The sequence below is a fragment of the Bos indicus genome, chromosome 6 (genome assembly GCF_029378745.1).
Source record: "Bos indicus isolate NIAB-ARS_2022 breed Sahiwal x Tharparkar chromosome 6, NIAB-ARS_B.indTharparkar_mat_pri_1.0, whole genome shotgun sequence".
NCBI lineage: Eukaryota > Metazoa > Chordata > Mammalia > Artiodactyla > Bovidae > Bos > Bos indicus.
The window spans coordinates 98,881,320-98,908,166 of NC_091765.1; the positions used below are offsets into that span (position 1 = coordinate 98,881,320).

General features: G+C 40.6%; 2 protein-coding genes across 6 annotated transcripts; one reads left to right on the forward strand and one right to left on the reverse strand.

Moving 5' to 3' along the window:
• The first annotated feature begins 110 nt into the window (after positions 1-110).
• On the forward strand, positions 111-17,775 carry MRPS18C (mitochondrial ribosomal protein S18C). Of its 2 annotated transcripts, none has more exons than XM_070791714.1 (6): positions 111-267; positions 1,016-1,068; positions 3,255-3,338; positions 4,307-4,364; positions 4,866-4,925; positions 17,326-17,775. In XM_070791714.1, the coding sequence occupies exons 1-6, from the start codon at positions 168-170 to the stop codon at positions 17,328-17,330; spliced, it is 360 nt and encodes a 119-aa protein (XP_070647815.1). In that variant the 5' UTR covers positions 111-167; the 3' UTR covers positions 17,331-17,775. The 2 variants fall into 2 exon arrangements, with proteins under 2 accessions (XP_070647815.1, XP_019818594.1); XM_019963035.2 differs by lacking the exon at positions 17,326-17,775 and adding an exon at positions 5,010-5,126.
• On the reverse strand, positions 4,304-24,485 carry ABRAXAS1 (abraxas 1, BRCA1 A complex subunit). 4 transcript variants are annotated; one of them, XM_019963032.2, is made up of 10 exons: positions 24,357-24,439; positions 23,845-23,978; positions 20,720-20,810; positions 19,036-19,072; positions 16,293-16,359; positions 13,953-14,146; positions 12,961-13,080; positions 11,901-11,985; positions 8,352-8,466; positions 4,304-7,979 (listed from the first exon to the last, which is right to left on the reverse strand). In XM_019963032.2, the coding sequence occupies exons 2-10, from the start codon at positions 23,968-23,970 to the stop codon at positions 7,543-7,545; spliced, it is 1,272 nt and encodes a 423-aa protein (XP_019818591.2). In that variant the 5' UTR covers positions 23,971-23,978; positions 24,357-24,439; the 3' UTR covers positions 4,304-7,542. The 4 variants fall into 4 exon arrangements, with proteins under 4 accessions (XP_019818591.2, XP_019818592.2, XP_019818593.2 ...); XM_019963033.2 differs by lacking the exon at positions 23,845-23,978 and having other exon boundaries at positions 24,357-24,485; XM_019963034.2 differs by lacking the exons at positions 23,845-23,978; positions 24,357-24,439 and adding an exon at positions 16,476-16,626 and having other exon boundaries at positions 20,720-20,811.
• Positions 24,486-26,847: the final 2,362 nt, after the last annotated feature.

The window sequence follows — 26,847 nt, forward strand, 5'->3', positions numbered from 1 at the left end:
AAAGGGAAGGTACTGCGCGGGCGTATTGAAAACCCCACCCACTCTTTGAGTCCCAGCAAACTGCGGAACCTGTGAACCGAGTCCGCGGGCCTCTGGGGGAAGAACACCGGAAGGGACTTGTCAGGACGTTTTTGGAAACAGGAAAGGAAGGGGAGGAGCAAGGAACCATGGCTGCTGTGCTAGGTCTTTGCGGTGGGCTGGGGAAGAGAAAGTTTACGCGTTTCCCAACGGCTTTTGTCTGCCTCACAAATTCCGGGACTCGTGCAGGTAAAGTCTCCATATCCTATGCTCTTCTGTAGCACTGCAGCGGTTGGTTTAGGTCTAGTTAGGTCGTTGGAGTCGTCGCTGTTAGCTAAAGGACGCTGGTGTTTAGGCGATTGTTTCGCCAATAGAAGTGGGCATCAGTAATGGCCCGTATTTAAATGACTAGTATTTTAAAGCTGAAGAGGGCACGAGATGTCGTCCAGTACAGTGTTTTAACGTACGAGGAGCGATTCCCAAAAAGAGGCAAGGACTTGCCCAAGATCTTCAGGTAGACTTAGTAAGGAAGGAGCATTTTCAGAGTCACCTAGCAGCAAATCGCAGATATCCGAGGGCCCCAGATCAGGGCGAAATTGTGACATAGGCCACGGAATATATCACTTCTGCACTTTTATCTGCTTTGTGCTTTTTTTTGTAGAGTCTGTTTTCACTCTCCCTTTGGCATGACAATGCCTTTCAGTTTGCATTAAAATCTGTGTTTACCCACGGAGAGAAGGGAAAATAAATTTCAAGAACAGGTGAGAGGTTGTATGGCTAGGGGTATATATGCCGTTTTCCCAACGCCCCAGAAAACATTTTTATCCTAAGTCTACCACTGTCTCAAACCTAAAGGCCCTTTATTTTACTTTGTTAGTAGTAATGATATAAACCTTTTACATTGTGTCCCTTAGTGCATCTTGCCTCAACAGAAACACAATCTTTCCTCAGCTGCTGAGCTAACAAAAAGTTTGTTGCTGTTTCTGTTTAATTGCAGTGCTGTGGAGAAGTTGTTCACAATGTAAACAGGTAACCAGCAGTGAGGACCTGGTAAGAATTTTTCTTCTTCCTTTTAATAAGGCATTTGCAACTAAGACCAGATTATGTCTTAGCTGTTTGAATAGAGTTCAGCTGAAGGACAAAGATGATAATTAATCTGAGTTTGAAAATTGTAATTTATTGATGAGTAGTCACTTAAGTGAACTTTGAAGTAAGAGAATTCCTAGATTCTTAGCAAGAAGCATGACTTCTGTAACACCGTATTTTCCTTTCTAGATACGTGCTTTGGGAATTTATAAAGGTAGTTGTGATGCATGCTGTACTTGCAGGAAGCCCAACAAAGGGGTTCTACAAACTTTACCCATACCTTGACTCCCTGTCCTCATTTCAAATTCAATTCTATTTTTATCTTAGTCATTAAAGGTTTATGTCAGGACGTTAAATAGTTTCTTCTAAACTGTAGATGTATGTTTTTTTATGGATTTCAAGTAGTAGCATTGGATTTAGGCCGTATAGCTTTTCTTGCTACATACAAAGACAATTTGATACTAGTTAGACCACGTAACGGAGAAGGCAATGGCACCCCACTCCAGTACTTTTGCCTGGAAAATCCCATGGACGGAGGAGCCTGGTAGGCTGCAGTCCATGGGGTCGCTACAGTCGGACACAACTGAGCAACTTCACTTTCACTTTTCACTTTCATGCACTGGAGAAGGAAATGGCAACCCACTCCAGTATTCTTGCCTGGAGAATGCCAGGGACGGGGAAGCCTGGTGGGCTGCCATCTATAGGGTCGCACAGAGTCGGACACGACTGCAGTGACTTAGCAGCAGCAGCAGACCACATAAAGGAGAAGGAAATGGCAACCCACTCCAGTATTCTTGCCTGGAGAATCCCAGGGATGGGGGAGCCTGGTGGGCTGCCGTCTATGGGGTCACAGAGTCAGACACGACTGAAGCGACTTAGCAGCAGCAGACCACATATAAACACATAGAGAAGGGATAGTCATTACACGTGAGTTGAATGTAAGTTGAATTAGGAACATTTGAGGAATTGGAAGAAACGAAGGAACTCCTCTAGTCCCTTTGAGCATCCATCTTGGTCATCTAATTCACACCATAGTTAAGAGAGTAAATGAAATTACTAGAGCTTCTCTTTGGGTCCTTAAATCCCAGTGAGACTCATGAAAGCTAAGGGTTCCTCAGAAAAAGGCACAAAGCCCCATTTATTTGAAGTTTTGCATACAACTACAGGGGTTCAAGACTTCAAAGCCATTTCTAGATTCAGAATCTGTATACTGGAGACACCTAAAGTGATTTTAGGACTGAGGCTTTGTGATGGAAGCTTTAGAAGCAGTAGTGAACAAAGAAAAACCAAAAAGGCTGACACAAACTTATAAAACAGCCTGGGACTGTTTTAAATTGTTATAAAACAATTTTACACTACTATAAAATTGCAGTAAAAGAATAAACTTGTAGTATTACAGTAGGCTGTGGGCATACTGGGCCTCCCAGGCGGTGACAGAGGCAAAGAACCCGCCGGCCAGTGCAGGAGACAGAGAGAGATGTGGGTTCCATCCCTGGGTCAGGAAGACCCGCTGGAGGAGGACATGGCAACCCACTCCAGTATTCTTGCGTGGAGAATCCCATGGGCAGAGGAGCCCTGCAGACTACAGTCCATGGGTCACAAAGGGTTGGACATGATTGCAGTAACTTAGCACACACATGGAGGCATTGTCTTTTTGTAACACAAAAATAATCAGTAAAACATCTAGAGAAATATAGGGATGGATTTAGAGATACTATACTAGTTTAAGAATTGCATATGTTATCTGTTGTGCTGTTTTTCTTAAGTATAAGGATTTTTAGTCACCTAACAATCTGGGCAAAGCATTTTTAATCACTTATTGAAGATTTTTTTTGCCTCCGATAAACCCTTTCCCCCCCAGATTGTATTTTTCACAGAATTGTCCTCAGTCAATTAATCCCTCCTTCGCCAAACTAAAACAAGATACTTGTACAAAATATATATGAATACTCTCAAACTTTAAAATGGTCTTTTTCAGAAATAACTGCTTTTCTTTTGTAAGCCAAACTGTTGTTATTTATTCATTTTAACAGTAAGAAAGGTACAACTAATCCCTTGGAGAGATTTAAATGTGGTACCCTAAGATTATTTTGATTCAAAGTTAACACAAAAAACATTTTCAGATTTTTGTTTTTTTTCCTTTATGCTAGCCTATTCCAATGGAAAATCCTTACAAGGAGCCTCTGAAAAAATGTATCTTGTGTGAAAAACGTGTAGATTATAAGAATGTACAGGTGAGATCTGGTTTTACTTCACTGTGATACTTGATTTGGGACTTTTGCTCTTTTATTAATACAGTAGAGAAGCAGGTCAGTTTTTATAATAGGCTTTGTGTAGGGGTGACTGTTTCAGCAGCTTTGTAACTTCAAATCTGGTTATACTTGCGTGGATAAGGCATCTGTTTTATTCAAATCGGAACCTCTGGGCTGTCCTTCATTGACTCTTAATCATCTCAGTGTGTCTTGTTTTTTCTTCGCCCCAAACCTCTGAACAGTAGCTCCCTGTGGCAGTGATTCTCAGTCGGTGGGGTTGAGTAGTTAGGGAAAAGCTCCTGTGTTGAAGTTGATATCTTACCTCACCACCAGTATCGCTATTTTGAATTCATTTTATCTGTGGTCGAGCGCTCAGCAGATTAAAAGTGGCAAATGTGGGGGAGGAGATGGTGTCGGAGTTAAGTGTACTGACAGTAGTATACAGTGATAGCTTCTTTGGTGGGAGAAAGCCCAAGAAACTGTAAAATGCAAGTGTTAGGATTAATCAAACAGAAGTAGCAGCAAATGGCCTGATACACCTGTACATCTTGAAGACCTCACTGTAGTCTGATATTATGGGATAGTCTATCACGACAGATGGAATGTTCTGTACCTTGTTGTAAGCAGCAGTGGTTTAGAAAAGTTATCTGTGGAAAAGTGAAGAAAACAGTTTTAGCACTGAAAGAACATGCTCATTAATCTGTTGTATAGACTTTTTTTTGACACACTGAGGAAGAGATGTTAATTTTCACAATTACTTTGGTTATTTTAAATAGAATGAACATAGTTCAGTGTTTTTATTCATATTTTTGAAGTTTGTCTAAAATTTATTAATCAGCCTTTTATAGCTTGAAGGTGATATAAGTTTTGTGTTTTGAAATTTATACAAGGTTGAATAACAAGTGTATTAACATAAAATGTTTTTCCTTTCCAAATATACCTCAAACCAGCTTTTATCCCAGTTTATTTCTCCATTTACTGGATGCATTTATGGAAGGCACATAACAGGTATTTTGTTTTCTATTACAGCAACTTAAATGTAGATGTCTACTCCTGTTATTCAAAAAAAAAACTGGCAGATTTTCAAATATTGCCACAAATTACTATTAGACCAAAAACTATGGGTACTTTGAGAAAGTCTCGTCTGAGGCCAAAAGGGTAATTATTTTGCATATCTTCTTATACTCAGTTAACTACAGGGTGACAACATGTAGAGAACTCGGGCTTTGCTGTTTGGGAAGACGTTGTAGTCATCCTCAGGCTCTCATTTAAACCAGGGGCCTACTGCCTGCAGGCCAAATCAGATCTGCCACTTGCTAAATGGCTAAGTTTCCACAATTTCTGAGCTACAAGAGCAGAATTGATGATGACAGAGACTGTGTGGCCCACAAAGCCCAAGATACTTACTCTCAGGCTCTATACAGTTTTCCAGTCCTTCTGTGACATTAATTGTCATGCATTTTGAATATTGGTATTTTTTTATGAATAAGAAAGTATTTTCTTTTATAGGTCTTTGTGGGAAGAAACAAAGAGAAATCACAAAAGCAATTAAGAGAGCTCAAATATTGGGTAAGAGCATCTGAAAAGCTGAATTATGCTAAACAAGATTTTCCTCATTGTCTTTTGTGAAGAACTTTCATTCTCTCTTCACAGGGTTTATGCCAGTTACATACAAGGATCCTGCCTATCTCAAAGACCCTAAAGTTTGTAACATCAGATATAGGGAGTAAATTATATAAAGTTATCATCAATAAATGTATTTTGCAATAAGTGGTTGTGTGGTGCTAATACTGGCTCAAACTGCTTAAACTATAAGATTTAATAACCACTGAGTAGAAAAACTAACAGGCTAAATCTTGTCAAACTATAAAGTATTAAGTTTTTAATTCTTATAGTAATTTGGAATAATGAGGAAAGCGTTTCAGGAGGGAAGCTTCCTCTTCATATCAGAATGTTCACTAGGTAAAACAGATTATTTAAAATGTTAATACTTGTCACATTTACATACACATATATTTTAAAATGTTAACACTTGTTACATTTAACGTACACATACACTTAAAAAATTGTTACTGTGGGGTCTTCACTTAAATCTGGCCCCCCAGACAGTTCATACAACAGACTGCAGACAATGCGATGTCACACACGGCAGGGCTGACTTGCACTGGACTTGACTTTATGCCCAGACTCCGTGTTGTAAACAGGATTGTAGAGTATGGGTGCAGGACAGTGGAATGCTTACGTCATGGACAAATCCCACAGGACAGGGTGTAGGTTTGAAATTGTTAAGATTTCCTAACAAGCAGATAAGCCTGAGTAGGACCAGGCGTCTTCTCTCTGCAGAGATGTCACTTGGGGATGGACAGTGGTGCAGTCCATCACAGGACCCAACACTCAGCTCTGGACTAGTCTATCATAAACTAGAAGTGTCCTCTAAATAAGCCGATCCATAGGCATCTGTGCTATGTCTCATTCCAGTAATACAAACAAATCCCCAAATGACAGAGAATAATGAGAAAAAAATGTCTTACAAGCATTCTTTTTCTCCTTTTCATTCCCTGAAGGATGGGACATCAAGCTTATTTTAAAATTAGGGTTCAGACAGAATCCTATTTCCTCTGTCCTGCGCTTCTTATGTAACCAGTAAAGCAAACCCAGCAACTCATGATTTGCACACATCATCCCAGGTACTATGTGGATTCCATAAGCACCCCACAGCAACTAATGTATGTTAGCACATAAATAAAAGATGACAGCACATTCATAGCTAATATAGAAAAACCATCACTTAGGAGTCACTGATGGAAGAGCAATGGTCAATGTGTGGGTTCAGCATTTCAGCCAGAGAGTAAAACATGAAGGCTTCATGTGATATGTCTTCATGGGAAATTCTGTTACAGAAAAGACATACAAAAACCAAACCATAAGAGTGCTCTTAACCAACCTCCACTAACCAACTCACTGAACAGGGGCTTTGCTGCTGCTGCTAAGTCACTTCAGTCGTGTCCGACTCTGTGCGACCCCATAGATGGCAACCCACCAGGCTCCGCCGTCCCTGGGATTCTCCAGGCAAGAACACTGGAGTGGGCTGCCATTTCCTTCTCCAATGCATGAAAGTGAAGTCGCTCAGTCGTGCCCGACTCTTAGCGACCCCATGGACTGCAGCCTACCAGGCTCCTCCATCCATGGGATTTTCCAGGCAAGAGTACTGGAGTGGGGTGCCACTGCCTTCTCGAACACGGGCTTTACATCCTCTTTAAAAACCACAAAGAAGCCTACAACTCTCTTTTATTTGTTGAGATCTGTATTACCAAGATTTTTTTTGTTCCCAGACCTGTGTCAGTTCTGTTTTTGTACTGATGAATACAAGCATTAAAAAGAAGTTATTATTAAAATGAAAACCAACTAAAATGCTTTGAGACCTGATTAAAGACAACTAGCTTTAAGAAAGTCAAATCAGGTATGGTTAAGACAAATAAGATTGGGAATGGGAAATGAAAAACCCTAGTAGCATTTTGTACTTAGGCTGCTTTGCAAATTTCTTTAAAGAATCTAAAACTGGGACTTACATAAGTAATGGGTGTGATTTACATAGGAACTCCAATAGTGTTAGTTGCTCAGTTGTGTTCAATTCTTTGTGACCCCATGGACTGGAGAATGCCAGGCTTCTCTGTGCATGTAATTCTCCAGGCAAGAATACTAGAATGGGTACTCTTCCCTTCTCCAGGGGATCTTCCCAACCCAGGGACTGAACCCAGGTCTCTTGTACTGCAGGCACATTCTTTATCATTTGAGCCACCAGGGAAGCCCAGGAATTCCAATACATCCATTAAAATGTTCCTGGCCCTATAAAAGTTTGACAAATGAATATATACTTCTGCTTTATGTTAAAATGAAATCTCTGATAGACATCATCCATATTTATTTATATGTATCATTTGAGTCCCACCTAATGGGCTTTTTCACCTAACTGAACAAGTGCTGATCCAAACACACTGCATTACCAGGCTTGTTCTGTACTCAAATTCTGGACTGATTCAATTTAAAGTATTTTATAAAATAAATGCACTAGAACTTCCCTATGTGTTACTGCAAAGAGCTGAACACAGTAAAACAAACAAACAAACAAACAAACATTTGGCTTTCCCCTTCAGCTAATCAAAAATCTCCTTTGGGCCCAAAAGAATCAGAAGGTAGGAGACTGTGGATATTCACCAGAACCCTTCATTCTCTCAATCTCTTCATCTGTTTCTGGGCTGCTCACTGTGGATGCTTGTTCTTGGTTACTACTATTGGTATCTGTTTTAGAGGGTCTGTTCTGTATCCCTCCCAGCCGTGACTTCTTGAACTGCCACCCATCATCCGTGTCTGAGGCTTTCCTCTTGGTCACCAGCAGGGCACTACGAGCTGGACTAGCTTCAGGAAAGTCTGTGTATTCCACCATTAGGGTTAGATTGTCGACCCCACTGAGAGGGTGGGTGGTAGTACAGCTACTTCCAGAAATGCGCCTATTTTTCAAGGAGATAACACATGAATGAAGAAGTTCACAATCCGGAAAAAAGGTCCGTAAAGCTTGACAAAGCAAAATGTTCTCCTGAGGGTCTTTTTGGACATTCTTCTCTCCTAAACAAGGAAACAAACAGTTCAGCATACGGGATCTGTACTACAAAGCTCTTGTATTTATTTGTAAGTAAAGTCAAAACGACTTTAAAGAATTCTACCAGATTACCTAAATTAAGAAAAATGATAATCCCAAATTTGTATGTCACAGTATCCTAACAGGAAATTAAAGTTATATTTCTTAATATCAAGATAGCATAGCTACAGTAGCACCATGTTCTTTGTTGGGTGGGATTTAAGAGTATTAATATAAGTTATTTTTAATCCTCAGGTGGCAAGTTCATCATTTAGTGCAGTCACCTCATCCATAATTCAATCAGGGAGAATTTTCCTTTGAAGCAAAGATAGTAGTGATAACGTGAACTTTTTACTTACGTGTTGCTTGCATCTGTGCTTGTTTTCTTTTTTTAATTTCTCCTTTTAATCTGTTTACATCATTTAGTAGTTTTTCTACAGCTCTCTCACTGTGTTCTACTTTTTCACATATACTCTGCAGAATAAAATAAGGGCACAGCCAAAGTTCCAAATTGTTACTACAGTCTAGGTTCACAAACAATACAAAATCCTTCATGGTATATAACATCGATTATTTCTCTTTAACATTTTATTTTGCAGTTTTCTGAAGGAATAAGTTCCCACTTATACAGTTTTATCATTCAAGTTACTTCCTAGATAATACACAAAAGATATTTAACTTGCTTTGAAACAAATTATTTTGAGATGCATAGTTACTGCAAACGTAACATTAAGAAACTAACAATAAGTATGAAAAAAAGTAAATTGACAATTACAAAATAAAACTGATGATTTTAATTCCTGTAAAACTATTTTTGAAATGCAGAATGGTCTTAATGTGTCATTTGACTCAGTGATTTCATTTTGGGAATATAGATAAGAAACATTTATATATGATGATGGTTCTCAGTATCAGATCAAAAACATCTAATTTCCAATTATAGTGTAGTAAGCAAGAGAGTTCCAGAAAAACATCTATTTCTGCTTTATTGACTATGCCAAAGCCTCTGACTGTGTGGATCACAATAAACTGGAAAATTCTGAAAGAGATGGGAATACCAGACCACCTGACCTGCCTCTTGAGAAATCTGTATGCAGGTCAGGAAGCAACAGTTAGAAGTGGACATGGAACAACAGACTGGTTCCAAATAGGAAAAGGAGTACATCAAGGCTGTATATTATCACCCTGCTTATTTAACTTATAGGCAGAGTACATCATGAGAAACGCTGGGCTGGAAGAAACACAAGCTGGAATCAAGATTTCCGAGAGAAATATCAATAACCTCAGATATGCAGATGACACCACCCTTATGGCAGAAAGTGAAGAGGAACTAAAAAGCCTCTTGATGAAGGTGAAAGAGGAGAGTGAAAAAGTTGGCTTAAAATTCAACATTCAGAAAACGAAGATCATGGCATCTGGTCCCATCACTTCATGGGAAATAGATGTGGAAACAGTGTCAGACTTTTTTTTGGGGGGGGCTCCAAAATCACTGCAGATGGTGACTGCAGCCATGAAATTAAAAGACGCTTACTCCTTGGAAGAAAAGTTATGACCAACCTAGATAGCATATTCAAAAGCAGAGACATTGCCAACAAAGGTCCATCTAGTCAAGGCTATGGTTTTTCCAGTGGTCATGTATGGATGTGAGAGTTGGACTGTGAAGAAAGCTGAGTGCTGAAGAATTGATGCTTTTGAACTGTTGTGCTGGAGAAGACTCTTGAGAGTTCCCTGGACTGCAAGGAGATCCAACCAGTCCATTGTGAAGGAGATCAGCCCTGAGATTTCTTTGGAAGGAATGATACTAAAGCTGAAACTCTAGTACTCTGGCCACCTCATGCAAAGAGTTGACTCATTGGAAAAGATTCTGATGCTGGGAGGGATTGGGGGCAAGAAGAGAAGGGGATGACAAAAGATGAGATGGCTGGATGGCATCACTGACTCGATGGACCTGAGTTTGAGTGAACTCCAGGAGTTGGTGATGGACAGGGAGGCCTGGCGTGCTGTGATTCATGGGGTTGCAAAGAGTTGGACATGACTGAGCGACTGAACTGAGCTGAACTGAAGCCTGTTTTAGTGCATACTTTAGGACACTTCTACCCAGCCTATTTCTCATGAACTTACACACCCTGCCCTAAAAGTTCACTAGTAACCTTTCACCAACCTGAGCCAAGCAGAAATACTGCAACAGCCAACTGGCAAGTCCTAATCTCTCAAACAGAAGAGATCTAAATGCAGAAGCTATAGGTTAGCTGCTTTCTGGTCAGCCAGTGGGTAAGTAAACAAGATCCACAGAGACTATGAAGGAAACCAGCGTGCAGACACAGGAAGTCCAGATGGCATTCGAGCTCCTGGTTCTAGTTGCTTCCTAGGCTCAGTGATCTGTCGTCTCTTCCTCTCACAGACCTTTCCATTCCCTAAATTAGCCCAAGTTGGTACTTTTAATGTAAGAGTTCTAATATACCACTCTAAGAAATATACTATTAAAAGGAACTAAAATATGAGAAATGAATGATACATCAAATAAAAATCATGGTACAAATTTCTGTGTCCCGTCCCTGTGCACAGTATGCAGGTGTGTGTGTTAGGGGAGAACAAGAATGTGACCAAGTGCAAACAGTGCAGTTACAGTGGTAAGACTCCTGACGCTTCTCTATTTTCTAAAGTTCCTATACTGTAGTTCATATTTAAAAAAGCACAATATTACTAGTGTGTAACATGCATTAACCCCATTTCTCTTGGTGCGCTATACTGATGAGTATGGTGGCCACGGAGCATGCTACTCAGATCCCCATCTGCAGGAAGCAGAGCTGACCGATGGCTCCTGCTGCTATCCTTTAGTTCTGCTGCTGTGTGCACTTAGCTCATGCTCCCCCTGGGCCTCTCTTAGCCAATGAGTGAGCACAGTGAGGATATGAGAGATGCTCAGACTGCATCATCTGGCTCAAGTTTTTCTAGCCATGTAGTCCACAGCTCTTCCTACCCCCTCATCCTCCTTCCCCTGTCTCCTCTCTCAGGTGTTAGACTTAACATGGCAAGTCTCCCTGCCACTCTTGGGCTCTCCCCTTTATTCTTCAAAGGTCTAACAAACCACCTGCATGTCTCAATGCCCATGTTGATGTCTACTTCTCAAGGGACCTGAGTGGACACAGTGAGACAACTCTACTGTGGCAGACTGTTTTGTTCTCAAATATTTGCTTCTCTTTTTATCCTGTAAAAGGGTCATATATCCCTGCCTACTACCATGGCATCCTCTGGCCCGTAAAATGTGAGTGGAGGTAGGTGATATGCCAGCTCTGAGCAGAAGTTCTAAGAGCTGCTGTGAATTTCCACCAGTTTTACTGCTCTTTTCCCTTTGTCATGAGATGAACATGTCCCACATAAGGGCTGGACCCCAGAATGAAGACGACATTTAGAAAAGAAGCAGAGATGCAGCCAAGACACAGTATTTCTGTCGATCACTGAGATGGAGGTCTTCATTAATGAAGCTAAACCAATACAAAAACTTATGTCTAGGCAACCATGAAGCTGTCCCTGAGTATATATTCAGTGATCAATGTGATATGAACTCTGTAAGAGATTTTTAACATTTTTTAATTGGAGGATAATTAATTGGTTTACAATGTTGTGTTGGTTTCTGCCATACAACAACGTGAATCGGCCGTAAGTACATGCATGTCCCTTCCCTCTTGAATCTCCCTCCCACCTCTCCACCCCCATCCTGCCCCTCTAGGTTCTCCCAGAGCACTGGGTTGAGCTCCCTGTTAGATAGCAACTTCCCACTAGCCATCTGTTTTACATATGGTAATGTGTGTATGTGAGTGCTACTTTGTCAATTCGTCCCACCCCTCTCCTTCCCCCACTGTGTCCACAAGTCTGTTCTATAAGAGACCTTTAAATGTTTAACTTACCTTTAATTCATCTTGTAAAGAAGTATACATTTCATTTATCTTCTGCACCTCCTTTAAAGATCCATCTTCTTTAAAAAATTCAGAGCTATAAAAAAATTACCATTTCTTCCAGGCAAATGTATATAACTGATTTTAATAATACAATAAAAAAACTTTGTAGTTGAGGAACAATAGAAGATTGTTTTTATTGGCTTTGCAGGGACCACAATTTTGTTAACCTATTGTATACAACAAAACCAACCAGAAAACCTAGTTCATCTATCTTCACCTCAGCAAACTTTTTAGCCTCCTAAATACTATTTCCAGGACTCAAAGGAGAAGTTAAGTGAAAGTAGATAAAGACTGAAGGAGAGGGGTAGAGGACGGATCTGTCTTGGCAATGCCATCAGTCAGTTATCTTACTAAGTTCAAGGCATCATGGATTGAAAAAAGCAACATTATAAAAGAAAAACAATTCTAAGGCATGTTTTATAAAACTCCCAACTGAGATAAATATAAAACTTTGTGTCTTAAAATCAATGAAACACGGTATTCAATTTCAATAAGGCACTGTTAAGCACTGTGGGAACACAAAGATAAATAAAATCGAGTTCATTAGTCTCATAAAATTTACATTTAGGAAGTACCCTACAGTACCAGTGTTGTGATTTCTGACATTCATTATCCCCTTACTGCTCACAAAACTTAACAGCTCCACAGTGTGAGTCTTGACTAAAGCCTCATTTTTTTTTTAATTTAATATACAATCTAATTTTTTTGCCTTTATAATCTGAACTGCTGCCTTAGAAAATTATTATTTTGAGGCTAGCTCCTTATTCTAAGAGTAAATATGTCATAATATGTAGGCTGTACACTACCACCCCCTTTCGTATTTGACAAATGGACAGATGCTGGAAGGAAATACAGAGAAGTCGTTTACTTAAGTAAACTTGAGTAATGTGGCCATTAGTCAGTTTTCCTTTTATTTTTATTCCTTGTGTAATAAAAAATTAACTTCAAAAAATGAATAGGAGTTTAGTGGGAAAGCAGTTGAGTTGGGAAAACAGTTGAGGAATCTCACCTGTGTGTGTTTACTGCTCGACTGAAACCAGCAGACGTACAGGAACCAGATGTAGTTTTATAACCCAGCTGTTCGGACATGCCCAGATTGGCCACCACTAAAGGTATCCTATGAAAAAGTCTGAAGAAATAAACATTTTTAAAATAAAGTTAAAATAAAGTGAAAAGCTAGCATCTAGTTATTAGTATAGACTACCTTTTCCTATAAGATTAAAACACAAACAAAAACCCCATTCCTTACTATTTACGCAAGAAAAAATTATTGATTTGAGGCAAATAGCTTTTAAAAATTGTGAGATGTGCATAGTGTAAGATTATTGTGTGAAAAAATACTTTAATGGCTATTTTAACTGATCACCACATGTGAAAATAAGGTATTACCACTGCGATTCATCCTATCTTTCATGAACGATAGAATTACTCTTCATTGGTACTCTCTGAACTTCATTTTCATACTCTATGAAAATGCTGTCTGTATTTCCTGTGGAGAGTCCTAGTAACTCATTTTGGTGGATCAACAAGAAACACCTGTTTCCTGGCAGAGGTTAAGAGAAAAACTGCTCAGGTACACAGGCTTCAGTTCTACATTATATTCCTTAGCAACTGATACCTAAAGCATGCATATTTTTTCCACCTTATGGCAAATAACAGCAAATTCTCAGTGTCAGGAATGCAAGCATCATTCCACTGTTGTTTAGTTGCTAAGTCGTGTCCAACTCTTATGACCCCAGGGACTGCAGCCCACCAGGCTCCTCTGTCCATGGGATTCTCCAGACAAGAATACTGGTGTGGGTTGCCATACTGGACTTCTAATTTCCTTATCTGAACTTCATTTTCCCATCTATAAAGAACCAATGTTAAAACAGACCAAAAAGAATTACAGTGACAATCTAATGCCAATATACGAGAACAGTAAGCCATAAAAAGTACAATGAAAATACTAAGCACATTTTTTTCTTATCTGAAAATAGCCAGTAACTGGTCAACATTTACCCTTTCTGAGGTTTATATAAGGCATGCTCCAGTCGATGAGTAGAGCAGCTTTCTGTTATTATACTTGGTGTTAATAACAGAAAAACAAGTTCCCGGCTTGAAAGATGCTGCTGTAAGTTTCTGTGAAGCAGTCTCTCTCTAAATGTCATGATCTGGTCTGAATGACGTCGCAATTTGTACCAACCAACCACATCCTGAAAGAAATAATATATCAGGTGTATACCTTCATGGTTACAATTATTATCTGTTTTACTGTCATAAGTAATGAAACTGACAATCTTGAAAATGGCTTAATATTCAGCAAGATTTGAGGCCTAAATAATCAAAACATACATTTAATATTGCTTTAACCTTATATATAGTGTGCAAACTGACTTGCAGTTAAATTACTTCCCATTCAGTTAACAGCACTACAATTTTATTCAATATGGATTAAAGGAAAAATTCTTAACTTCCTCTAGTTCTCTTATGGCATTTTCTATCTTAAATCTTAATCTTTAGACAAAATTTAAATGAAGAAAATGTCAATGAAAACCAATTAACTTCCTGTCTGGATCTTTGGTTTGCTAAGGAAGTAAACTGAAGCCAATAGCTTTTAACTGAAATTTATACAACAGGCATGTTATCAGACTTTGTTGCACGATTAAGATCATATGAAAGGGTTCTGTAAATTATAACACGCTAAACAAATGTGTTGTTAGTATCACTAAACCTTTTTCTTCAAACTGGAGAAAATCACATTTACTGGAAACTTAGTACTAAGAGAAAAACAACCACTTTGGAGATCTCTGACAGTTTCAACAACTAATTTTAATGTTTGCATGTTTAAATTGAGGAAAATAAAATTACTTTTATTTTAAAACTAAAACATTTTTACAAGTACATTTTTAAAAATTTATTTTTAATTGAAGGCTAATTGCTTTACAATATTGTGCTGTTTTCTGCCATACATCAACATCAATCAGCCACAGTTACACATATACCCCCTCTCTCTTGAAGCTCCCTCCCACCTCCCACCCCATCCCACCCCTCTAGGTTGTTACAGAGCCTGGGTATGAGTTTGCAGAGTCATACAGCAAATTCCCATTGGCTATCTATTTTCAGTACGGCAGTGTACGTTTCCATGTGACTGTCTCCATTCATCCTACCCTCTCTTTCCTCCCCTCACCTCCGTGTCCATTAGTCTGTTCTCCATGTCTGTGTCTCCACTGCAGCCCTGCAAATAGGTTCATCCGTACCATCTTTCTAGATTCCATATATATGCATTAACATGTGATATTTGTTTTTCTCTTTCTGACTTACGTCATTCTGTATCATAGGTTCTAGGTTCATCCTGACTCAAATGCATTCGTTTTTATGGCTGAATAATACTGCACTGTATATATGTATCACAGCTGCTTTATCCATTCATCTGTTGATGGACATCTAGGGTTCCTCCATGTCCTAGCTAGTTACAAGTACATTTTTAAATACCCAAATAAAATTGGAGGAAAAGCTCAAGCACTTTCAACAGGGATGGTTTTTGAAAGAAACTTCTTTTACTAAATCTACTTTTATTCTCGACTAAGAGATGGAGAAGTTTTAAGGGGAAATAAGTATTAAGAAAAAATGCTGTCTTTGGACAAAAATTCAACAAGTTTTAACTGAACACCAAGCAGGCTGGGGAGGATCCAGATTAGGTGCTGTGTGGGAAACCATACCTGCAACAGGAGAAACTAACTGTAGCCATGGCAAAGGACGGCAGTGGAGTAAGTCCCTAGTGATAAGTGGTGTGGGAAGGGGCAAGGTGGAGATGGAGAGAAGGGAGACACTATGTAAGCCACAACAGCCAGGAGAAGGAGAGAACAAGATGAAGATTCTTAGTGACTGGCTTTGCTTTCCGGAGAAGGCAATGGCACCCCACTCCAGTACTCTTGCCTGGAAAATCCCACAGACAGAGGAGCCTGGAAGGCTGCAGTCCATGGGGTTGCTGAGGATTGGACATGACTGAGCGACTTCGCTTTCACTTTTCACTTTCATGCATTAGAGAAGGAAATGGCAACCCACTCCAGTGTTCTTGCCTGGAGAATCCCAGGGATGGGGGAGTCTGGTGGGCTGCCGTCTATGGGGTCGCACAGAGTCGGACACGACTGACGTGACTTAGCAGCAGCAGCAGCAGGAGCTTTGCTTTCAGAGAAACCCCTCTGAATTTCTGGAAAGAACAAGTCTTTCCTTACCTGCTTTACAGAAAACTTTGTGAAGACAAATGCTGCTTGAAAGTTCTGTCAAAGTATTACACATTTTCAGGAGCTTAAAATAATACATATAATACAAAAAGAGAAAGGGTAAATCAGGGAATACCTTCTTGACATTTGATAATATTTTCTTCAGCGCCTGCTCATTTACTTCACCAGAAGAATTATAAAAGCTGTAAAAGACAAAATTAAAGGCATTTGAAATAAACTAAAAATATGATGATTTTATTGGCACTTTTAATTTTAGTTACTCCTAGCCCAACAACCCAACATTCATAGACTTACTTACCTGTTAGATGAAGTTCTAAAATAAATAGGAGAAAAAGTTCTCAAATGAACAGACTTAAAAGTGGTAGAAATATGTGGTCCAAAAGCAATTAAAAAGGAAAAGGAATGGAGAAACTTCAAGGGATAAGTATGGGCACCACATTTTTTTTAACCTAAAACAAAACAAACTATCCATTAAATACAGGTATTTTTAAGTTCACATAGCTAGTTCACAATTTACATACTAAAACTTTTTTTTACAATAATGACACATACAAAAGAATGTGTAATGAAGCAAAACAAAAAGAAAACAATTTATTCATTGCTAATTCCAAAAGCTATACTTAAATTAAGAGAAGTGCTTTAGGAGCTGGTTGATTTTTGGGGGAGTCAGGGAGGGGATAGGTATTAGTTTAGTGATCTCTGTTCTGTAGCTGGAATGTTAAATATAGATAGGAAATGTAGGGAGAAGTGAAAAGTATTTCTACAAGATTCTAAAGCATTGACTTCCAGCTTTCTTTCCCCTCCAGGGCTGGCAAATATTTTCCTCCTTTTTAACTTCCAAGATCAACAATATTCTTTTCGATGATGAGGTATCTGTTATGCCAAATTCCTGACAAATACTATTCACTGTAATAGGCTTTTACTGGTAACTCTAATCTGCACACTGAAAAAATTCAGCTACATGAAAGTGAAAAAATATATCCTAATAGGCAATATTCTTTTTCTTTTTAACTTACAAAATAGACAAAATAAAGTGTTCTACCTCTAAAGGGGAACAGTTCAACTCACTGAACAGACTCTTTCATCTCACCTATTCATTCCAACATGAAAAATCTAAATGCAAGAGTTTACTCCTGTGTTTTTTCTAGGATGATCCACTTCTGAGCTTCTCAAACTGGGGAACAAGGCAACATACCAGAGTGTAAAAGAAACAGCAGGACAACCCAGTACATCTTCTGTGCAAGCACCAATTTATGTGAAGCTTTTGGGAAACGGGGCTTTTTTTAATAGAAATACATTGTGCAGTAGAATTCAAGTTAAACTGCTTTATTTTTTTTAGTGACTTTGAGTTTTAGGCTTCAATGGGCTGTTTTCCAGATTTCTGAGGTGAGAGAATCAGTATATTTCAGTAGAAAACATTAAGAAACAATGTATCAAAGCAGTGTTGAGAAACTTTTGCTGTAAAAGCCAGAAAAGTAAATATCTTAGGCTTTGTGAAATGGTCTCTGTTACATATTTGTCAGTCATTTTAACTCTTAAAAAACATGTTATTTATTGAGGGCCACATAAAAACAGGTCATGGGGCCACAGTTTGCCACCTTGCGTATTAGAATACAAAACTGAGTACTAAGGCTCATCCAGCTCGGATTCCATGAAGTATGGTATTGAAAGACGGATTTTAATACGTGCACCTGTATCATTTAAAACGAGAGAGAAACAGGACAGCATGCTGTAGGATTAGGACTTAAGAAATCTGGATTCTTCTAGTTTTGCCCTACTGCTGACCAGTTAGTTATTCCGTCCCCTGCCCCACAATTCTGTAAACCTAAAAGGCTGAGGCATGGCTGCCTTATCACTGGACCAGACGGCGTCCTCAGCTCTAAGACTCTATTAAAAGCTGGTCTAATTATGCAAAGTGGTTGCCAGGAGATACTGAATGACTTATTTTTTTTTATTCTCCCTCCTTAATCCATTCCTGCCCCAGAGTTCCTCAAGAAAGTACTCTTTATGAATCTCCACCAAGAATCCCTCATTCAAAAGGTATTTTCTCATACCCATTGTATATTAGGCAGCACAGAGGAACTGTGCCCCTTTCTAGTACAGCAGTTTAAGACCACACTAAGCCTCCTTAACACTCTGCTCCACCACAACTCTCACACAACCTCGGAAATGGTGCATACAATGTGACTCTAAGACATTCACATACCATTTACATAAACCATAAAGCTATTTCACCAGAACCACACCATATTGTTTTATGGTTATGGTTGCTTACTGTATGGAAGTTCACTGATTTGTGTACTTTTCTATGTATTATAAACCTCAATGAAAAGTTTTTAACAATATCACAGCCTATCAGGGCTAAGAGTACTACTACTATCTGTAGGTTAATAGTGTAGGTTTCTACCCTTGAAAAACAACAGGAAGCAGGTTAGATAAAGAACCTAACCAGTTAATAGACAAAAGGTAACAATAAAAAAACAGAAGTGAGGCAACAGATGATAAAATAAACCGGAATAAAAAGATAGGAAAAAAGGGCTGCTGCTGATGCACGAGAGTGTGTCACTGAGTTTACAGTATGTGATGAGGTGATGGGTGGGAGAAGGAAAAGCAATTCTCAAGGTAAACTGGTGCCTGGGAGAGGCAGTGAGGACCAACTGAACGAAGCAGATAAACACAGAGAAAGAACTATTAGACAGGGCCGAAATGAAGAGGTGAAGTATCAGGTATTTTAAAAGTCTTTATTTTCATCTGTACCACCATGTATAACTTGTAACTAAGATACTTTGTTAGTTATAAAGATTCACTTGCAGATAATAGTTTTCACAATGGATTTCTGACTTGCTCTTACTACTCACCTAAAAAGCTGATAGCATGAAATGTATTTCTGAATGTCTGGGGGGAAAAAACAAAGAATGTTTAGTTATGATTACATTAATGATCACTTGAATAACGTATATCAAGTATATCAAGCATTCCATGCCAGGATTTATGTTACTGTTATCTCATTTAATCCTGACCACAAACCCATGTGATAGATGTAATTATTCCTTCCATTTTAAAGATGAGACAACAGGCAGAGAGATGGTTTACCCAAGCCACTGGTGGAGCCAGAATTTCAACCCAGAGCCTCACTCGTGACTAAAATGCTATGTTCTTTCTAACTAGGTTTAACAATGGCTACACAAAAGACAAAGTCATAGTCACTATATTCACTGAGTTCTGAAACAGTTATGCTCCAATTTTACCCAACTGATAAAAGCAGTTGTTAAAGGAATTATCTGTTTTTCCAACTGATTGTTTCATAAAGGATTTGTCAGTGTTAATTGTAGACTAGAGAAAAAATGTTCAACATCTCTTAAGAGGTGAATTTTATTCTCCTGTCTGTAGAAATACTACATCTAAAAACATCTAAATTCTGGTAGTTGCAGATGCTGTGCAAACATTAAATTCTATCATATGAGACATCATTACAGATCACATAGGAAGCAATTCATGTAAGAAGTATCAAGATGAATATGGTGTTTCCTCTATCATTCCAAACTTTCAGATCCCTCAAGATTCAGTAGGGAACAGTGAAAAGAGCGAAAAGACTCACATATGATCACACAGAAAGTCATCAAGACAATACAAGCTCTTCTAGGCACCCCGTCTTTCTGTGTTTGTCGGACAGCCTTTACAGGATCACTGTTAACACTCATCACCCATCTCTCAGACAGTTCCTGTGACAGGTCTTCTCCTCGGGGAGATCCTAGCCAAACTACCCGAAATTTCCTTAGTTACTTCAAAGACATCAGTTTGATTAATGAGTCTTCATCTATATGAGAAAACCCAACACCAAACTGCTGTAGAAGAATCTTTCAAGTAAATATCTGCAGGTTGTACTTTTTTCACTTATCAAACTGGCAAAGACTGAAAGATCTGATAATACCTAATGGTGACAAGGCCCAACCTTTGGGCTTCCCTGGTGGCTCAGACAGTACAGAATCTGCCTGCAGTGCAGGGGACCTCAGTTCGATCCCTGGGTCGGGAAGATCCCCTGGAGAATGGAATGGCAACCCACTCCAGTATTCTTGCCTGGGAAATCCCATGGACAGAGGAGTCTGGTGGGCTACAATCCAGGAGGTTACAAAGAGGGCTGAGTGACTAACACTCCAGTTATTTAACCACTAAGTTTTTTTAGTTCTCATCTTCCAAATTTTCTGCGCCATTTTACGTTTTACTCCCACCTGTTTTACCTCTTTTCTCTTGGTCTTGCTTATTCGTTCCTTCTTTTGCTGGACCATCTCCCTGCCACTCACATACATGCAGGAACGATGTTTCATCCTTTTCTCCCGACAGTAATCTTAATCTGCTTCCTACGTCTCACACTGTTTTTTGCTTTAGGGTATAGCCATAACTTTAAGAAATGAGTGTGATACATTGTTCTAAAATTTGCCTTTAAAAATTCTTATCTATTCCTTAACAACTTAAAAGTAACTTATGCTGATCCCTTTCAGCATAAACTATCAAAATAGGAAGACACAGAAATAAGTGACTCACCAATTGTATAAATAACTTCAACATCATCCATCTGGGAATCAGTTATGCTGTTCTTGGCTTCACCTTTCACTTCCCCGAGGAGAAAACCTTCCTAGGAGGATAAGAATAAGCAGTATATGGAAAACACCAATAGGATTACCATTCAGTCACTTAATTCACCGGTATTTCCCAAGACTTTTACAACATGTACAAGTGTGTGCTACCAACTGGGGCATACTCAAAAGACCAGGTGCACTTCAGTTTACATGGGAAAACGTGGGTAGAAGAGACTGTAAATACCACATGACTTTAGCACTCTTGGAAGCACAAAAGGCTTAAAGCCAGAAATGAGAGCACAATGTTTGAGGAAGGAGGAGCAGCACAGTTAGCCTTAAAAAGAAGACTCCCATTTGTAAGTGAAAGTCGCTCAGCTGTGTCTGACCAGCTGCATCTGACACTTTGCGATCCCATGGACTGTAGCCCACCAGGCTCCTCTGTCTGAATTCTTCAGGACAGGATACTGAAGTGGGTAGCTGTTTCCTTCTCCAGGAGATCTTCCCAACCTAGGGATCGAACCCAGATCTCCCGCATTGCAGGTGGATCCTTTACTGGCTGATCCACCAGGGAAGCTCCATTTGTAAGGAAAGCTTACAAAGAGTCTGCCTGCCAATGCCAGAGACATGGGTTTGATCCCTGGGTTGGGAAGATTCCCTGGAGAAGGAAAAAGGCAACCGGCTCAAGTATTCTTGCCTGGGAAATCCCATGGACAGAGGAGCCAGGTGGGCTACAGTCCATGGGGTCGCAAGAGTTGGACACAACTTAGCGACTAATCCACCACCCATCTATAAGGAAATCATCATAGGTAGAAGGAACAGTGCCAATAATCGACCATCCCAAATGACCATGGGCATCAATGGCACGGGCTTCTGAGAGACAGTGGTGGCTTCTGTGCTATGAAATGACACAGGATGGGCTTTTTAGTATTAAGAACTGTGCTCATAATTAATGATTTGGAAATATCAGAGTCTACTTTATAAAAGAAGAGCCTGGTTCTTTTTAAGATGTAGGGATTTTGCCACAACAGCAGTGACTTCTGTGAATTTCAGAGAATTCAATTATTTCTCTTGGTACATTTAGAGACAAAATGTGCTTAACAATGAATTTTTAATCTTTATAGTCAGTTAAGACTACTTTTAAAAATTCATTAGAGGAACGCAAAGCAATGTTTCCACGATGTGAGTCTTCATTAGAATCAAACAGGAACAATCCAGAACTCTACCCTCTAGTGTTCTAGGCAAAGCCCTGGAAAAGAGACAGCAGAAGACAATACAACTACCCAGAAAACCACCTTTTAAAGGCTTTAGGAAAAAGATCTGAGAAGCAAAGCCCTAACAGTATGGTACTTTGCAAATGCTAATCCTTTAAGCTACACAGAATTAGACCCATTCTGTTTATATTTACACTAACATATTTGAAGATAATTTCCACAACCACACGTATTTTAAATCATCATATATTTGCTCTATGCTAGGTGTTAAGCTACAATGTAATTTAAATTTGCATACATAGGCTAGGCTAGGCTAAGTCACTTCAGTCGTGTCCGACTCTGTGTGACCCCATAGACGGCAGCCTACCAGGCTCCCCCGTCCCTGGGATTCTCCAGGCAAGAACACTGGAGTGGGTTGCCATTTCCTTCTCCAATGCATGAAAGTGGAAAGTGAAAGTGAAGTCGCTCAGTCGTGTCCGACCCTCAGCGACCCCATGGACTGAAGCCTTCCAGGTTCCTCCATCCATGGGATTTTCCAGGCAAGAGTACTGGAATGGGGTGCCATTGCCTTCTCTGAAATTTGCATACATGAAAGCTATCAATTCCAACCTTATGAGTTAGTTAGTTAAGTCACTCAGTCATGTCTGACTCTTTGCGACCCCATGAATCGCAGCACACCAGGCCTCCCTGTCCATCACCAACTCCTAGAGTTCACTCAAACTCACGTCCATCGAGTTGGTGATGCCATTCAGCCATCTCACCCTCTGTCCTCCCCTTCTCCTGCCCCCAATCCCTCCCAGCATCAGGGTCTTTTCCAATGAGTCAACTCTTGGCATGAGGTGGCCAAAGTATTGGAGTTTCAGCTTCAGCATCAGTCCTTCCAATGAACACCCAGGACGATCTCCTTTAGGATGGACTGGCTGGATCTCCTTGGAGTCCAAGGGACTCTCCAAGAGTCTTCTCCAACACCATAGTTCAAAACATCAATTCTTTGGCACTCAGCTTTCTTCACAGTCCAACTCTCACATCCATACATGACCACAGGAAAAACCATAGCCTTGCCTAGATGGACCTTTGTTGGCAAAGTAATATCTCTGCTTTTCAATATGTGATCTAGGTTGGTCATAACTTTCCCTCCAAGGAGTAAGCGTCTTTTAATTTCATGGCAATCACCATCTGCAGTGATTTTGGAGCCCCAAAAAATAAAGTCTGACACTGTTTCCACTGTTTCCCCATCTATCTTCCATGAAGTGATTTTTAGGATTGTGCCAAAAAACTATTTTGGAAAAGACAAGCCTTTATTACAAAATGAAAGACACAAAATTTAGCGGAAATCACAAGGCTCAGAACAGTAGGATATTCTCTAAACCCTATTGGCAAGTTACTAAACACCTCCCTGGTGGCTCAGACGGCCAAGAATCTGCCTGCAATGCAGGAGGCCTAGGTTCCATTCCTGGGTCAGTAAGATCCCCTGGAGAAGGGAATAGCAACCCACTTCAGTATTCTTGCCTGGAGAATACCAAGGACAGAGGAGCCTGGCAGGCTATACAGCCCATAGGGTCGCAGAGAGTCGGACACCACTAACGACTCTTTGTGAACGACTAACACAAAGCACTTAGTCTCTATGACACTACTTCTCGGGCTCAAAGTTTTACAGTGGTTTTTAGTTTCATAAATATAAAAGTTTTAAAAATAGGCTCTACTAAAAAAAAAAACCAAACTACTTCACTACTTAACTTTATCTAGAGGTTTTGAACCTAGGCAAAGTGTGAAATCAGCATTTAAATATTTAATATTGGAGGTTATACTTAAATGTTTATAAGCGAAAGCTGAGGCTATAGCTTAATAAATTTGACACAAATGCAAATAAGTCAGATACCCGACATACATCTTCTCCGCGTACTAAGACTGACGCCAAAATAGCCACCGGTGGATCATCCATCTTCCCTTTACAAGCCATCCATCTGAGCAAACGTGCCCAGCTACGGCTCCGCAAGGGAAACATCGAGTTGTCTGCGAAAACCACGATCGGGAGCGAGAAGCAAGTTAACCCGCTACGTTCCGAGCCGCGGGGGGAACGCTGTGTGAACTTTCTATTCCTTCACGACCGACTTCGACAAGAAAAGGGGACTCCCAACAGACACGGGAGCGAGCAAGGCACGGAAACGCACTGGTTGCGAGAGGGCAGCTGACCCTAGTGAAGGCATCTGGCATCTCTAGGACCTCTCGGGAGCGAGAGAAGGCAGCTCCGACGGCAGAGAGCCTGGGCGTCGGCGGCGGGGAGCCCACGGGCTGGACCCGAGCAGCGGCGGCCCGGAGGTCGCCCAAGCGCAGGGGGTTGGGAGGGCCCTTCCGAGGCGACGCCGGATCCCGCCCCAGCCCTCGGCTCACCGTGTCCGAGTCGGTGTTGAGGTGCTGGAAGGCGAGCGCGCCGAGCACAAATCCTGAGACCACCGCCGTCGTGCTCTCGCCCTCCATGCTTCCGTCGCCGCCGTGCGGCCCCAGGGGGCGGGGAGTGGGCGGGGCCGAGTGAGGAGGCGGGCCTGCGCCTGCGCACTGGCCACGGCGCGCTCCGCGGTGCAGCGGGCCGGCGGGCGACGCTCGGGCGCCCTCTGGTGGGGAGGCCGCGGCGAAGAGGTTGTAACTAGTGCTCAGGTCCGTCTTTCTGGGTGTTGGGCGACTACTCTGCCCAGGGCCAGGAATAGCGCCTCAGTAGCTAGCTAAGTGCTACTCAGGGGCCCTGGCATACAAGCGAAAGTATGGAAGATGAAAACAGCTGACAGAATAGAAGCATTGCCTAGTGGCATAATATCACAATGGAAATGCCACGTTTGGAGTTTTCACAGAGTCAGATGCTGCGCTTTACCATTTGAAACTTCTAGAATACTAACGACAATGTCAGAGAATGTCTCTAATAGACCTCTCTAGCGATGTTCCTCTCGTGGAGTGAGGGAGAGGGATGGATTTCTTTGAATGTTTGCTTTTAGAAAATTGAGGACTCAATTCAAAGAATATACAGGCTGTTTAACCTTGTTCTGACAAGTTCAGTTCAGGTCAGTTCAGTCGCTCAGTCGTGTCCGACTCTTTGCCACCTCATGAATCGCAGCACGCCAGGCCTCCCTGTCCATCACCATCTCCCGGAGTTCACTCAAACTCACGTCCATCGAGTCAGTGATGCCATCCAGCCATCTCATCCTCTGTCGTCCCCTTTTCCTCCTGCCCCCAATCCCTCCCAGCATCAGAGTCTTTTCCAATGAGTCAACTCTTTGCATGAGGTGGCCAAAGTACTGGAGTTTCAGCTTTAGCATCATTCCTTCCAAAGAACACCCAGGGCTGATCTCCTTTAGAATGGACTGGTTGGATCTCCTTGCAGTCCAAGGGACTCTCAGGAGTCTTCTCCAACACCACAGTTCAAAAGAATCAATTCTTTGGCACTCAGCTTTCTTCATAGTCCAACTCTCACATCCATACATGATCACTGAAAAAACCATAGCCTTGACTAGATGGACCTTTGTTGGCAAAGTAATGTCTCTGCTTTTCAATATGCTATCTAGGTTGGTCGTGACTTTTCTTCCAAGGAGTAAGCATCTTTTAATTTCATGGCTGCAATCACCATCCGCAGTGATTTTGGAGCCCAGAAAAATAAAGTCAGCCACTGTTTCCCCTGTTTCCCCATCTATTTGCCATGAAGTAATGGGACCAGATGCCATGATCTTAGTTTTCTGAGTGTTGAGCTTTAAGCCAACTTTTTCATTCTCCTCTTTCACTTTCATCAACAGGCTTTTTAGTTCTTCTTCACTTTCTGCCATAAGGGTGGTGTCATCTGCATATCTGAGGTTATTGATATTTCTCCTGGCAATCTTGATTCCAGCCTGTGCTTTTTCCACCCCAGCATTTCTCATGATGTACTCTGCATAGAAGTTAAATAAGCAGGGTTAAATATACAGCTGTCAATGCCATTCTTTGGCATTGCCTTTCTTTGGGATTGGAATGAAAACTGACCTTTTCCAGTCCTGTGGCCACTGCTGAGTTTTCCAAATTTGCTGGTATACTGAGTGCAGCACTTTCACAGCATCATCTTTCAGGATTTGGAAGTTATAAACATGCTGATGATCATTTGATAAGGGTGCTGCAGAAACCAGTAATCAATAAATCAAGCACCACAGTCAGAGAGTTGGAGAACTCAGGTTTATTACGCTGGCAGGCCCAGAGGAGTTAACACTTCAAATTCTGAGCCCTGAACAAAGGGATTACAGAGTTTTTATACACAAACTATAGTGGGCATCACTAGCTGCTAATAGGCTGGTTTAAACTAAGGGGTTTTGCACACACGGGAATAGTGGTCAAGATAGGGAGGGGGATACCTGACCTTTCCACAGAAGGCATGGTTAAGCAGGTTTGCAGGGGCTGGACAATTGGGAAGAGCAAACAAGGATGAGTGAGATAAGCTCCAGTTCCTAGTATTGCAGGTCCCCACTTTCTGAGACTACGTGACCTACATGATCCAGACTGCAAGGAGCAAGCTGAGTTACAGAGGCAGAATGAACAGGAGGTTATTTAAAATTTTAACTTGCCATCTTCAAGGGGAGTAGGAAGATTATGAATTAACAATTTTCCACACATGATATGTAAAGCTATGGTTTTTAAATGAAAGCTAGCTATATATCAGACTACTGAATTAAACTAATAGTGCTTGTTTCTGGGTTTTGTTGTGTAGTAGCCATATTCGACTAACATATTGAAGACATCTATAGCATTAAAAGTTATGTTTTTTTCTCTAAAATTAAGTTTCTTGCTGTCATTTCAGCAAAGTCACTGTTAATACAAAAAGGTTTTCACTTAAGTTGTGTTTTATAGGTAGTAATGATCTAAAGGATTAAAA

What these genes read in the sequence shown, in the direction of transcription:
- MRPS18C (XM_019963035.2), top strand. Translation starts at nt 168, where the DNA reads ATGGCTGCTGTGCTAGGTCTTTGCGGTGGGCTGGGGAAGAGAAAGTTT. An exon ending in AAATTCCGGGACTCGTGCAG is followed by an intron (nt 268 to 1,015) that starts GTAAAGTCTCCA and finishes GTTTAATTGCAG; the next exon opens with TGCTGTGGAGAAGTTGTTCA. An exon ending in TAACCAGCAGTGAGGACCTG is followed by an intron (nt 1,069 to 3,254) that starts GTAAGAATTTTT and finishes CCTTTATGCTAG; the next exon opens with CCTATTCCAATGGAAAATCC.
- ABRAXAS1 (XM_019963032.2), bottom strand. Translation starts at nt 23,970, where the DNA reads ATGTTTCCCTTGCGGAGCCGTAGCTGGGCACGTTTGCTCAGATGGATG. An exon ending in CGAGCAGTAAACACACACAG is followed by an intron (nt 11,986 to 12,960) that starts GTGAGATTCCTC and finishes ATTTTTTTATAG; the next exon opens with CTCTGAATTTTTTAAAGAAG. An exon ending in AGCACAGATGCAAGCAACAC is followed by an intron (nt 7,980 to 8,351) that starts GTAAGTAAAAAG and finishes TTCCTTGTTTAG; the next exon opens with GAGAGAAGAATGTCCAAAAA.